The 14436-nt window shown below is 43.5% G+C and overlaps 1 protein-coding gene across 1 annotated transcript in view; it reads left to right on the top strand.

Moving 5' to 3' along the window:
• The window catches only part of ARHGAP11A (Rho GTPase activating protein 11A), a 63367-nt gene that overhangs the window by 17091 nt on the left and 31840 nt on the right, over positions 1–14436 (top strand). Inside the window, exons 2-4 of the mRNA XM_077263548.1 lie at positions 7498–7568; positions 13918–14014; positions 14176–14432. Of these exons, the coding sequence (XP_077119663.1) occupies positions 7498–7568; positions 13918–14014; positions 14176–14432 (425 nt within the window). The remainder of the gene's footprint in view (positions 1–7497; positions 7569–13917; positions 14015–14175; positions 14433–14436) is intronic.

The following is a 14436-nucleotide window of genomic DNA, read 5'->3' as shown; positions in this document are numbered from 1 at the left end:
TGCATTTCCGGGGTAACCGCCATGTTGGATTCCTCCTGGCGGTGTTCGCAGGTTTTCCTGATGCAGGTAATTAAAAAAAAAAAAAAAAAAGGGGGATTGCAGCTGCGGGGGCTGAGATTGATAGTCCGCACTATAAAAGTCAGTTAGGAAGGGAAAACAGTGCGCATTATGTCGTCCCACGAGGAAGTCAGTGAGCACCCTGTAGAAGAGCCACTAGTGCAAGGTGGTGATGCTGCAAAAAGGAATAGTGGACACTCCAGGAAGAGTGATTCCACCGATAAATCAGGAAGGAAATCATCCCGTTCCACATCCCAGACCGGACGATCCACCCAACGATCCACCCAACAATCGGTATAGTATGCTTCAGAATGTTTGGGTTTTCAGCTCCTTCAGAGCTTATATTGGTCTCCTCTGCTCATGTCCCTCTAGGCAAAAAGCAAGGAGAAGACCAAGCACAAGCAGTGTGCTATATGTATTGAGCCCCTGCCTGACTCTTATTCTAAAACGTTATGTCAGGCATGCATAGATAACACCCTGGGGCAGGAGGAGTCCGTTAAAATGGACGAAATACGGCTCATGATTCGGGAGGAACTCCAATCGTTGAGTGGTGGTCCCGCAGGCAGTGTTGAGAAGAGGAGTAGGAGAAGATCCTCACCTAATGCTGACACGTCGGCGGAAAGTGGGGAGATTGATTCAGACGTTTCCCACTTGTCTGGTTCCTCAGATGAGGAGGAACATGTCTGTTTCCCGACTGAGGGAGTAAATAGTCTAGTTAAATCAGTGAGGAAAACGATGGGGGTGTCGGAGGTTAAAGAACCCCAAACGGCCCAGGAGGTTATGTTCGCAGGTCTATCTCAGCGAAAGGGCCACGTATTCCCAGTGAACCAGACTATAAAAGACCTCATTAAAAAAGAGTGGAGCAAGGGACAGAAGGGGTTTACACCAGTGTCCTGTAAGAGACGTTACCCCTTTGAGGACGAAGATTTAAATACCTGGACTAAAGTTCCAAAGGTCGATGCGGCTGTCGCATCCACTTCCCGCAGTTCTTCCCTACCGGTGGAAGATGCAGGCTCCTTATCTGATCCCATGGATAGGAAATCGGATGCACTTTTGAAAAAATCATGGGAGGCCTGTGTCACTTCGTTTAGGCCGGCAATCTCCACCACATGTACCAGTAGATCTATGCTGGTTTGGTTAGACCAGCTGGACCAGAATATAAAGAGTGGTATATCTAGGGAGAAATTGCGGGCATCCATCCCCTTAATTAGAAGCGCTGCGGCATTTATATCCGATGCCTCCGTGGATTCTCTCCGCCTGGCGGCCAGGACAGCCAGCCTCGCAAATACTGCCCGCCGAGCCTTATGGTTAAAGAACTGGAAGGGGGATGCCCAGTCCAGATCCAAGTTGTGTGCCATACCCTGTCAGGGTGAGTACCTCTTTGGAACTATTCTGGATGAGATACTCACTAAGGCGGGTGAACGTAAAAAAGGTTTTCCTAATCCCTTTGTTCCTGCTTACAGAAGGGCATTTAGGAGCCAGCATTTGGCAGAAAGGGAAGTTTTAAAGAGCAATGGAGGAACAAAGACTTCAGGCAGAAAGGCAATTTGTTTAACAAACGTCCCTTCAAACCAGCCGAAAAATCCCGGGAACCCTATTCCACCAGTGGGCGGTAGACTACTGGGATTTATCAATCAGTGGAGAGAAATAACTGTCAACCCATGGGCCATAAAATTAATATCCTCAGGCCTCACCCTAGACTTTGTCCGAAAACCTCCGGATTCCTTTCGGCTCACCTCCCTAAAGTCCAAACTACAACAGGAAGCATTGGAAGTAGAAGTTAAATCCCTTCTTGCAAAACGGGTCTTAATAGAGGTTCCGTCATCTCAAACGGGGCAGGGGTTCTACTCCCCCTTGTTTCTGATTACAAAACCTGACGGATCCTATAGAACTATATTTAATTTGAGAAAACTAAATATGTTCATAATACCCACAACATTTAAAATGGAATCCATTCGATCAGCCATTAAAAATTTGTTCCCTAACTGTTACATGGTAGTACTTGATCTCAAAGATGCTTATTATCATCTTCCTATACACCAGTCACACCAGCAGTTTCTTCGGGTAGCAGTGGTTATAGACGGTCAAGTTCATCATTTTCAATATAGAGCAATGCCCTTTGGTCTATCTATGGCTCCTAGGGCCTTTACTAAGTTACTTTTGGAAGTAATGTCCTTTCTACGTTTAAAGGACACGTTGGTCATCCCATATCTGGATGACCTACTAATTGTGGGGAAAAATTTCTTACAGTGTGAACAGAGGTTAGAGGAGGTAGTATCCTCTTTACAAAGGCTGGGATGGATTGTTAACTGGGAAAAATCCAGACTCCAACCCGTCACTTGTCAGAGGTTTTTAGGTCTCCTTCTGGATTCAGTAGACCAAAAATGTTGGTTGCCTGATGATAAGAAGTTTTCAATCATTACTAAAGTGGATTTAGCTATCAAAAAGCGTAATATGACACTGAGAAATGCCATGTCATTGTTAGGTTCACTATCATCTTGTATCCCTGCGGTTAAATGGGCTCAATTCCATACCAGGCAACTCCAAAAATTGGTATTACAGGAGGACACTAAAAATAGGGTACATTTAGATCAAACAATTTTCTTAACGGCAGAGGTAGTACACTCCCTTACATGGTGGTTAGATAGGGGAAATCTATCAGAGGGGGTACCATGGGTCATTACCCCTTCTACCGTAGTAACCACAGATGCTAGTCCGGAGGGCTGGGGAGCACATTTTGGTGATCGGGTGGTTCCAGGGCCTTTGGTCCAGGTCAGAATTAGCTAATTCCTCTAATGTAAAAGAATTAAGAGCCATATATTATTCCCTGCTCCACTTTCTTCCCCAGCTACGAGGATCTCACACAAGGGTCCTCTCAGACAACACCTCGGCAGTAGCCTATTTAAATCATCAAGGAGGTACACGGTCAGAAAATCTTATGAAAATCTCATCGGACATCATGACGTTAGCCGAAAGTCATCTGTTGTCCTTGTCAGCGGTGCACATCAGAGGTATAGACAACAGTCGTGCCGATTTCCTCAGTCGCCATACCCTTCATCAAGGGGAGTGGATGCTCAGCAGAGATATTTTCCGGCTGATAACAGACCGATGGGGCGTGCCACAAATAGACCTATTCGCAACAAGGTCCAACCGTCAGGTCAAAACATTTGCTTCCCTTTGCAGACTGGACAACCCCGACATATTCGATGCCCTTCAGGTGCCATGGACATTCGACCTGGCCTACGCATTCCCTCCATGGAATCTATTACCTATAGTAATAAGAAAAATAAGGGAGGAGGGGGCAAGAGTTCTGTTGGTAGCCCCATTCTGGCCCAAAAGGCCTTGGTTCTCCTGGCTCAGGGCGATGTCGACTACAGACCCTTGGATCCTGCCTCAGACCAAGGACCTGTTGTCTCAGGGACCGTTTTTCCATCCTCGGGTAAAAGGCATGAATCTGACGGTATGGAATTTGAAAGGCACTTACTAACTCTGAGGGGTTTTTCCAGTGGGCTTATAGATACTCTTATGAAAAGTAGAAAGCCTTCCACTACCCAGATCTATGTCAGGGTTTGGAAAAAATTCCTTCAATTTCATACTGCACAACTTTCCGCTGAAGTACCTACACTCACTGGCCACTTTATTAGGTACACCTGTCCCACTTCTTGTTAACACTTAATTTCTAATCAGCCAATCACATGGCGGCAACTCAGTGCATTTAGGCATGTAGACATGGTCAAGACAATCTCCTGCAGTTCAAACCGAGCATCAGTATGGGGAAGAAAGGTGATTTGAGTGCCTTTGAACGTGGCATGGTTGTTGGTGCCAGAAGGGCTGGTCTGAGTATTTCAGAAACTGCTGATCTACTGGGATTTTCACGCACAACCATCTCTAGGGTTTACAGAGAATGGTCCGAAAAAGAAAAAAAATCCAGTGAGCGGCAGTTCTGTGGGCGGAAATGCCTTGTTGATGCCAGAGGTCAGAGGAGAATGGGCAGACTGGTTCGAGCTGATAGAAAGGCAACAGTGACTCAAATCGCCACCCGTTACAACCAAGGTAGGCCTAAGAGCATCTCTGAACGCACAGTGCGTCGAACTTTGAGGCAGATGGGCTACAGCAGCAGAAGACCACACCGGGTACCACTCCTTTCAGCTAAGAACAGGAAACTGAGGCTACAATTTGTACAAGCTCATCGAAATTGGACAGTAGAAGATTGGGAAAACGTTGCTTGGTCTGATGAGTCTCGATTTCTGCTGCGACATTCGGATGGTAGGGTCAGAATTTGGCGTAAACAACATGAAAGCATGGATCCATCCTGCCTTGTATGGAGCATCTTTGGGATGTGCAGCCGACAAATCTGCGGCAACTGTGTGATGCCATCATGTCAATATGGACCAAAATCTCTGAGGAATGCTTCCAGCACCTTGTTGAATCTATGCCACGAAGAATTGAGGCAGTTCTGAAGGCAAAAGGGGGTCCAACCCGTTACTAGCATGGTGTACCTAATAAAGTGGCCAGTGAGTGTATATTTTCAATATTGGAGTTCTTGCAAAAAGGACTTGAATTGGGACTGTCTGTAAATACTCTAAGAGTCCAGGTTTCAGCTCTAGGAGCCCTCTTTAGTTATGATGTGGCGGGAGATAGATGGGTTTCTCGTTTTATATCAGCATGTGAGCGATCAAAACCTATTAATATACCACAGGTGCCTGAGTGGGATCTATCTCTGGTCCTAGATGCCTTGACGCAAAGCCCGTTTGAGCCTTTACATGAGGCCTCATTAAAGTACATCTCGCTTAAAACAATACTGTTAGTAGCGTTAGTATCCGCTAGAAGAGTGAGTGATCTCCATGCCTTGTCAATTGACCCTCCTTATCTATCCGTGACATCTGATAGAATAATTTTAAAAATGGACCCTTGTTATCTCCCTAAGGTAGCCACTAGCTTTCATAGATCCCAGGAGATCTTGTTACCTACCTTCTATAAAGACCACTCGACTCCAGAAGAAGCCAGGCTTCATACCCTAGATGTTAAGAGAACTATTCTAGCCTATTTAGAGAGGACTAGGGACTGGAGGAAGAGTAGGGCTCTCTTTGTCTCTTTCCAGGGAAAAACCAAAGGTTCCAGAGTTACAAAGAACACGCTATCACGCTGGATTAGAGATGCCATAGTCCTGGCGTATAAAGCTGGAGGAAGAGAACCTCCAATGCATGTGGGAGCACACTCCACAAGAGCCGTATCGACCTCCTGGGCAGAAAGGGCGAATGTGCCGATAGACCTTATATGTAAGGCTGCAACTTGGTCTTCACCAAATACCTTCTATAGACACTATAGATTAGATCTATCTGCTGCTTCTGACCTAACCTTTGGGGTTTCGGTTCTTACATAGTAACATAGTTAGTAAGGCCGAAAAAAGACATTTGTCCATCCAGTTCAGCCTATATTCCTATATTCCATCATAATAAATCCCCTGATCTACATCCTTCTACAGAACCTAATAATTGTATGATACAATATTGTTCTGCTCCAGGAAGACATCCAGGCCTCTTTTGAACCCCTCGACTGAGTTCGCCATCACCACCTCCTCAGGCAAGCAATTCCAGATTCTCACTGCCCTAACAGTAAAGAATCCTCTTCTATGTTGGTGGAAAAACCTTCTCTCCTCCAGACGCAAAGAATGCCCCCTTGTGCCCGTCACCTTCCTTGGTATAAACAGATCCTCAGCGAGATATTTGTATTGTCCCCTTATATACTTATACATGGTTATTAGATCGCCCCTCAGTCGTCTTTTTTCTAGACTAAATAATCCTAATTTCGCTAATCTATCTGGGTATTGTAGTTCTCCCATCCCCTTTATTAACTTTGTTGCCCTCCTTTGTACTCTCTCTAGTTCCATTATATCCTTCCTGAGCACCGGTGCCCAAAACTGGACACAGTACTCCATGTGCGGTCTAACTAGGGATTTGTACAGAGGCAGTATAATGCTCTCATCATGTGTATCCAGACCTCTTTTAATGCACCCCATGATCCTGTTTGCCTTGGCAGCTGCTGCTTGGCACTGGCTGCTCCAGGTAAGTTTATCATTAACTAGGATCCCCAAGTCCTTCTCCCTGTCAGATTTACCCAGTGGTTTCCCGTTCAGTGTGTAATGGTGATATTGATTCCTTCTTCCCATGTGTATAACCTTACATTTATCATTGTTAAACCTCATCTGCCACCTTTCAGCCCAAGTTTCCAACTCATCCAGATCCATCTGTAGCAGAATACTATCTTCTCTTGTATTAACTGCTTTACATAGTTTTGTATCATCTGCAAATATCAATATTTTACTGTGTAAACCTTCTACCAGATCATTAATGAATATGTTGAAGAGAACAGGTCCCAATACCGACCCCTGCGGTACCCCACTGGTCACAGCGACCCAGTCTTGATTCAGTTAACCCACCCAGTATATAGTCTCTGAAAATCTCTCAGTGGGTGCTGTCGTGGCGAATAGAAAATATCGGATTACTCACCGGTAGTGCTCTTTTATAGAGCCCACGACAGCACCCATTCGAATCCCTCCCTTTTTTTCTTTGTTTAGTTGCACGTGGTGTCTTAATAGGGAGATGTATATAATACAGTAATATGGTATGAAGTTGTAAATATGTATATATGCCTAAACCTGGTTAAACTAAAACACCTGGCGGCGGTTCCTCCTTTTTCTCTGTAAAACAACTGAGGAGCGAGGGGGGGCCGCCCCTTTTATCTCTCTGTAGGTTTCCTGTTCCTAGGGGCGGATCCCCTCTCTCAGTGGGTGCTGTCGTGGGCTCTATAAAAGAGCATTACCGGTGAGTAATCCGATATTTACCCTGGTTACCAGTGTAAATGTAAAAAAAACAAACACTACATACTTACATTCCGGTGTCTGTCGCGTCCCCCGGCGTCCGCTTCCCTGCACTGTGTCAGCGCCGGCCGGCCGTAAAGCAGAGCACAGCGGTGACATCACCGCTCTGCTTTAGGGCGGACACAGTGCAGGGAAGCGGACGCCGGGGGACGCGACAGACACCGGAATGTAAGTATGTAGTGTTCTTTTTTTTTTTTTTTTTTACATTTACACTGGTAACCAGGGTAAACATCGGGTTACTAAGCGCGGCCCTGCGCTTAGTAACCCGATGGTTACCCGGGGACTTTGGCATCGTTGGTCGCTGGAGAGCTGTCTGTGTGACAGCTCTCCAGCGACCACACAACGACGAAACAGCGACGCTGCAGCGATCGGCATCGTTGTCTATATAGCTGCAGCGTCGCTTAATGTGACGGTACCTTTACTGTTCTGGCCTTCACTGCTGGGAATCCCAGGTTTTCCTCAATGCTGTTTGTTTTTTTCTTATCTTTCAATTTTGGTTTCTCACAATGTCCTGAATTTTCTATTCTTTATAAATTAATAACTTTAATTTTTTGTTTTAGGGTAAGGTGTTCGGAGCTCCTCTTTATACCCTGCCACAGCTGAATATTCCATTGTATGGAAATATACCATCGTAAGTGAATTAATTACTGACATCTAGAAAAGGTCCATTTTTAGTTATTTTTTTTTAATAATTGTTGCCCTTATTTTCACAGATTGCAACTAATGATGTCCCCTAAAGGGACTAAACAATAAAGTAAAACTGAAAACCAGCAATATTTTGATATTAAAAATGAGTTTAATTCGCCGTCTGCTTCTCATTTCAAAAATAAATTCCCTTTTTTTTTCCCCTTCGGCATCGTTGTTTCTAAAAAAGTCCAATCTAACAAAATATATTAATGAGAATACACAGCATTCACACAAAATCAGGGTGCTAAATTACAGTGAAGGAATATAAACCAGCTCACCCGTGATGCATAAACCAATCTTCGGGAGCACGGACCCGCTGTGTCCAGGCGTATAGAATCCAAATAAAAGAATGTCCAGCTTCACCGAATCCGTAAAATAGTTTTCTTTATTAACAAACTTTTAAGCATAGAGAATACAGACTTCAGCACGAGCCATATGGGTAAGAATCTCAACGCGTTTCTGGAGACTAAGCTCCCTTAAATTAGAGTACCAACCTGTAGTCCAAAGTAAGAGGATTTTTAAAGCGCCACTCTTGTATGTATGTTTATTTTCATTCATTCCCGGTGCCGATCCTGGCTCGCTCCGCCATCTTGTGATCACAACTTCTGTCTGACCAGAAGTGACCTCTAACAGTCACTAGTTCTGAATGTAAGTCTGTGACCCTCGTTCTGGCTCTGACTTACATTAACCCCTTTCTGACATTGGACGTACTATCCCGTCGAGGTGGGGTGGGCCCGTATGACCACCGACGGGATAGTACGTCCAGCACGATCGGCCGCGCTCGCGGGGGGAGCGCGGCCGGGTGTCAGCTGCCTATCGCAGCTGACATCCGGCACTATGTGCCAGGAGCGGTCACGGACCGCCCCCGGCACATTAACCCCCGGCACACCGCGATCAAACATGATCGCAGTGTGCCGGCGGTACAGGGAAGCATCGCGCAGGGAGGGGGCTCCCTGCGGGCTTCCCTGAGACGATCGGTACAAGGGAATGTAATCCCCCTGTACCGAGCGTCTTCTCCCTGCAGTCCCCGGATCCAAAATGGCCGCGGGGCTACATCCGGGGGCTGCATCCGGGTCCTGCAGGAAGAACTTCCGGGTCAGGAGCAGGCTGCAGCTCTGTAAGCCTGCAGTGATGAGTGAGATCGCTGATCTCAGAGTGCTGTGCAAACTGTGAGATCAGCGATCTGTGATGTCCCCCCACAAAAAAAAAAATATCCACATGTGTAAAAAAAAAAAAAAAAAACCTAAATAAAGAAAAAAAAAAAATATTATTCCCATAAATACATTTATTTATCTAAAAAAACCAAAACAATAAGTACACATATTTAGTATCGCCGCGTCCGTAACGACCCCACCTATAAAACTGTCCCACTAGTTAACCCCTTCAGTGAACACCGTAAGAAAAAAAAAACAAAAAACGAGCCAAAAAACAACGCTTTATTATCATACCGCCAAACAAAAAGTGGAATAACACACGATAAAAAAGACGGATATAAATAACCATGGTACCGCTTAAAACGTCATCTTGTCCCGCAAAAAACAAGCTGCCACACAGCATCATAAGCAAAAAAATAAAAAAGTTATAGTCCTCAGAATAAAGCGATGCCAAAATAATTATTTTTTCTATAAAATAGCTTTTATCGTATAAAAGCGCCAAAACATAAAAAAATGATATAAATGAGATATCGCTGTAATCGTACTGACGCGACGAATAAAACTGCTTTATCAATTTTACCAAACGCGGAACGGTATAAACGCCTCCCCCAAAAGAAATTCATGAATAGCTGGTTTTTGGTCATTCTGCCTCACAAAAATCGGAATAAAAAGTGATCAAAAACTGTCACATGTCCAAAAACGATGCCAATAAAAAAGTCAACTCGTCCCGCAAAAAACAAGACCTCACATGACTCTGTGGACCAAAATATGGAAAAATTATAGGTCTCAAAATGTGGAGACGCAAAAAGTTTTTTGCTATAAAAAAGCGTCTTTTAGTGTGTGACAGCTGCCAGTCATAAAAATCCAATATAAAAAACGCTATAAAAGTAAATTAAACCCCCCTTCATCACCCCCTCAGCTGGGGAAAAATAATAAAATTAAAAAAATGTATTTATTTCCATTTTCCCGTTAGGGTTAGGGTTGGGGCTAAAGTTAGGGTTGGGGCTAAAGTTAGGGTTAGGGTTTGGATTACATTTACTGTTGGGATTAGAATTAGGGGTGTGTCAGGGATAGGGGTGTGGTTAGGGTTACTGTTGGGATTAGGGTTTCAGGTAGAATTGGGGAGTTTCCACTGTTCAGGCACATCAGGGGCTCTCCAAACGTGACATGGCGTCCGATCTCAATTCCAGCCAATTCTGCGTTGAAAAAGTGAAACAGTGCTCCTTCCCTTCCGAGCTCTCCCGTGCACCCAAACAGGGGTTTACCCCAATATATGGGGTATCAGCGTACTCGGGACAAATTGGACAACAACTTTTGGGGTCCAAGTTCTCTTTTTATCCTTGGGAAAATAAAAATTTGGGGGGCTAAAAATCATTTTTGTGGGAAAAATATTTTTTTATTTTCACGGCTCTGCGTTGTAAACTGTAGTGAAACACTTGGGGGTTCAAAGTTCTCACAACACATCTAGATAAGTTCCTTGGGAGGTCTAGTTTCCAATATGGGGTCACTTGTGGGGGGTTTCTACTGTTTGGGTACATCAGGGGCTCTGCAAATGCAATGTGACGCCTGCAGACCAATCTATCTAAGTCTGCTTTCCAAATGGCGCTCCTTCCCTTCTGAGCTCTGCCATGCGCCCAAACAGTGGTTCCCCCCCACATATGGGGTATCAGCGTACTCAGGACAAATTGGACAATAACTTTTAGGGTCAAATTTATCCTGTTACCCTTGTGAAAATATAAAACTGGGGGCTAAAAAATCATTTTTGTGAAAAAAAAAAAAAAATTATTTTCACGGTTCTGCGTTATAAACTGTAGTGAAACACTTGGGGGTTCAAAGCTCTCAAAACACATCTAGATAAGTTCCTTAGGGGGTCTACTTTCCAAAATGGTGTCATTTGTGGGGGGTTTTAATGTTTAGGCACATCAGGGGCTCTCCAAACGCTACATGACGTCCCATCTTAATTGCAGTCAATTTTGCATTGAAAAGTCAAATGGCGCTCCTTCCCTTCTGAGCTCTGCCATGCGCCCAAACAATGGTTTACACCCACATATGGGGTATCGGCGTACTCAGTACAAATTGCACAACAACTTTTGTGGTCTAATTTCTTCTCTTACCCTTGGGAAAATAAAAAATTGGGGGCGAAAAGATCATTTTTGTGAAAAAATATGATTTTTTATTTTTACGGCTCTGCACTATAAACTTCTGTGAATCACTTGGTGGGTCAAAGTGCTCACCACACATCTAGATAAGTTCCTTAAGGGGTTTTCTTTCCAAAATGGTGTCACTTGTGGGGGGTTTCAATGTTTAGGCACATCAGGGGCTCTCCAAACGCAACATGGCATCCCATCTCAATTCCAGTCAATTTTGCATTGAAAAGTCAAATGGTGCTCCTTTCCTTCCGAGCTCTGCCATGCGCCCAAACAGTGGTTTACCCCCACATATGGGGTATCAGCGTACTCAGGACAAATTATACAACAACTTTGGGGGTCCATTTTCTCCTGTTACCCTTGGTAAAATAAAACAAATTGGAGCTGAAATAAATTTTGTGTGAAAAAAAAGTTAAATGTTCATTTTTATTTAAACATTCCAAAAATTCCTGTGAAACACCTGGAGGGTTAATAAACTTCTTGAATGTGGTTTTGAGCACCTTGAGGGGTGCAGTTTTTAGAATGGTGTCACACTTGGTTATTTTCTGTCATATAGACCCCTCAAAATGACTTCAAATGAGATGTGGTCCCTAAAAAAAAAAAAAAAAAAAAAATGGTGTTGTAAAAATGAGAAATTGCTTGTCAACTTCTAACCCTTATAACTCCCTAACAAAAAAAAAATTTGGTTCCAAAATTGTGCTGATGTAAAGTAGACATGTGGGAAATGTTACTTATTAAGTATTTTGCGTGACATATTTCTGTGATTTAAGGGCATAAAAATTCAAAGTTGGAAAATTGTGAAATTTTCAAAATTTTCGCCAAATTTCCATTTTTTTCTCAAATAAACGCAAGTTATATCGAATAAATTTTACCACTAACATGAAGTACAATATGTCACGAGAAAACAGTGTCAGAATCGCCAAGATCCGTTGAAGCCTTCCAGAGTTATCACCTCATAAAGGGACAGTGGTCAGAATTGTAAAAATTGGCCTGGTCATTAACGTGCAAACCACCCTTGGGGGTGAAGGGGTTAAGACGTGATTTCCACTTTGCACAGCAGACACTGGAGCAATCCGGCAAGTTTCAACTGGCAGAAGACATCGGCCGGCAAGTATTTTATTGATAGCAGGGAACATACATTGGCGATACCACTCGAGGTTGAAATTAAGAAAAAACAATTGCTAGAGTGGTACTTCAATTTTAACAATCCAAAATAATTCATTATATGATTTATTGTTTAAAGCACCATTATTCCATTCCAAATGAGACTTTTCTGTCTAAGGCCCCTTTCACACATCATTTTTTTTTTTTTTTTGCCATGAGTCGCAATCCGTCGAATTTTTGGAAAAAATGGATCCGGTGACTGATTCCGACGGATCCGTTTTTTTTCTCATAGACTTGTATTGGCGATGGATGGCTTCACGTTTCTTCCGTTGTTCGCCGGATCCGTCGCTGTCCGTCGTTTGCTAGAATGGAAGCCTATGGCGCCGGATCCATCAAATGCCTGAATCCGGCGATGGATTCCGTTTTTTTTAACTGAGCATGCTCCGATCCAATTAGCCAGATCTGCTAGTCGGATCCGTCGCATCAGTTTTTCACAATCTCTGCGGCGGATCCCTTGAGCCAACGGATTGCGACTGCGGCAAAAAACTGATGTGTGAAAGGGGCCTAATAGAGCAGGCCTTCATCATAGAGGAAAAAAGACGCAAATTAACATGATGAACTTGTACATAATTAAAGGGAACCTGTCACCCCCAAAATCGATGGTGAGTTAAGCCCACCGTCATCAGGGGCTTATCTACAGCATTCTGTAATGCTGTAGATAAGCCCCCGATGTTACCTAAAAGAGGTTAGATTATACTCACGCGGGCGGTCCTGGTACAATGGGTGTCTCAGGTCCGCTCCGGCACCTCCTTTCTTCATTCCATGACGTCCTCTTCTGGTCTTCACGCTCCGGTGCAGGTGTACTTTGTCTGCCCTGTTGAGGGCAGAGCAAGGTACTGTAGTGCGCAGGCGCCGGGCCTTTCTGGCGCCTGTGCACTGCAGTACTTTGCTCTGCCCTCAACAGGGCAGTCAAAGTACGCCGGAGCCGCGGCGTGAAGACCAGAAGAGGATGTCAGGGAATGAAGATGGGAGGCGCTGTACTGGACCTGAGACGCCCATCGGAGCGGGACCGCCCCTGGGTGAGTATATTATAACCTCTTTTTCTCCTCTTTCAGGTAACATCGGGGGCTTATCTACAGCATTACAGAATGCTGTAGATAAGCCCCTGATGACGGTGAGCTTACCTCACCAGCGATTTTGGGGGTGACAGGTTCCCTTTAAGATACAAAACTAGTGTTCAAAAAGTGATGGCATAAATTATTGCAGCAATTTTTAGTCAATATAATAGGTATCACTGCTTTTATAAAAGTCCAGTCTATCAAAATGTAAGACAATTTAAACCATATATTGAATGCTGAAAATCAAAGAAAAAATATAAATCTCAGATTTAATTTAATTTTTTCAGTCCCTGCAATCCTCCTCCCTCCCTTTAAAAAAAAATAAATAAATAAATAAAATCAATAAATGTGGATTAATGTATCATATGTATCCCAAAATGGGTTCAATAAAAGGGAGCTTGGCATGCAGAAAAAGATTTTACCCAGCTCCATCAATAGGAAAGAAAAAAAAAAAAATACAGGTCTGAAAAAAATATATACAAACTAATTTTAGTTTTGTTTGTTTGTTTAATACAAATATTAATATTGATGAATTGTCTCGCAGTGGCCGGTATTGTACTTATCAGGCAACTATTTAATACTTGAATGCCCAGAGTCTGGCCAGTTGAAAGATGCTGTTTTATAGTTAGGCTCATAAAATGGGCGCAGAGTGAGGCAGCCACCCCCCCCCCAATGAAAGGTTTTATTATTGTCGGATATTTAGACATATTACTATGAATACCATCAATATTTTATTTGCTATTATGTAATGTACTTTCTGTCTACACCAGGTTTCTTGTTGCTGTCTGCAAATACTTGGAGGAGCATGTACAAACTGAAGGACTTTTTCGAAAGTCTGGATCCATTGTGAGGCAGAAGCAGCTAAAGGTAAGCACAAATGCTCAGGTATAGTATAGTTGTTTGTATTTATGTGCTGCCTAATATTAAATAATTTTTCATAATACGTACAGGACAGGAATCCAAAGGTTGAATTAGTAGGCAACCAATAAGAAGTTAAAATCGAACATGTTTTATGTTACTTTCAATAGACCAAACTGGAGAAGGGAGAAGATTGTCTTTTTGAAGCTCCTCCTTGTGATGTTGCTAGCATCCTCAAGCAGTTTTTCAGAGAATTGCCAGATCCTATACTGCCTGTGGATCTCCAAGATGCTTTGTTCAAGGCCCAGAATTTGGGAAGTGACGATGAAAGAACCTCAGCAACCATGCTTATCTCCTGCCTAATGTCTGACCAGACAGTATCTATACTGCGCTACTTTTTCAACTTTCTTCATTCTGTTTCTGTGAGGCAA

The sequence above is a fragment of the Ranitomeya variabilis genome, chromosome 1 (genome assembly GCF_051348905.1).
Source record: "Ranitomeya variabilis isolate aRanVar5 chromosome 1, aRanVar5.hap1, whole genome shotgun sequence".
Lineage (NCBI taxonomy): Eukaryota > Metazoa > Chordata > Amphibia > Anura > Dendrobatidae > Ranitomeya > Ranitomeya variabilis.
Note: the sequence above shows the minus strand (reverse complement) of the source record. Positions and strands in the feature narration are given on the sequence as shown.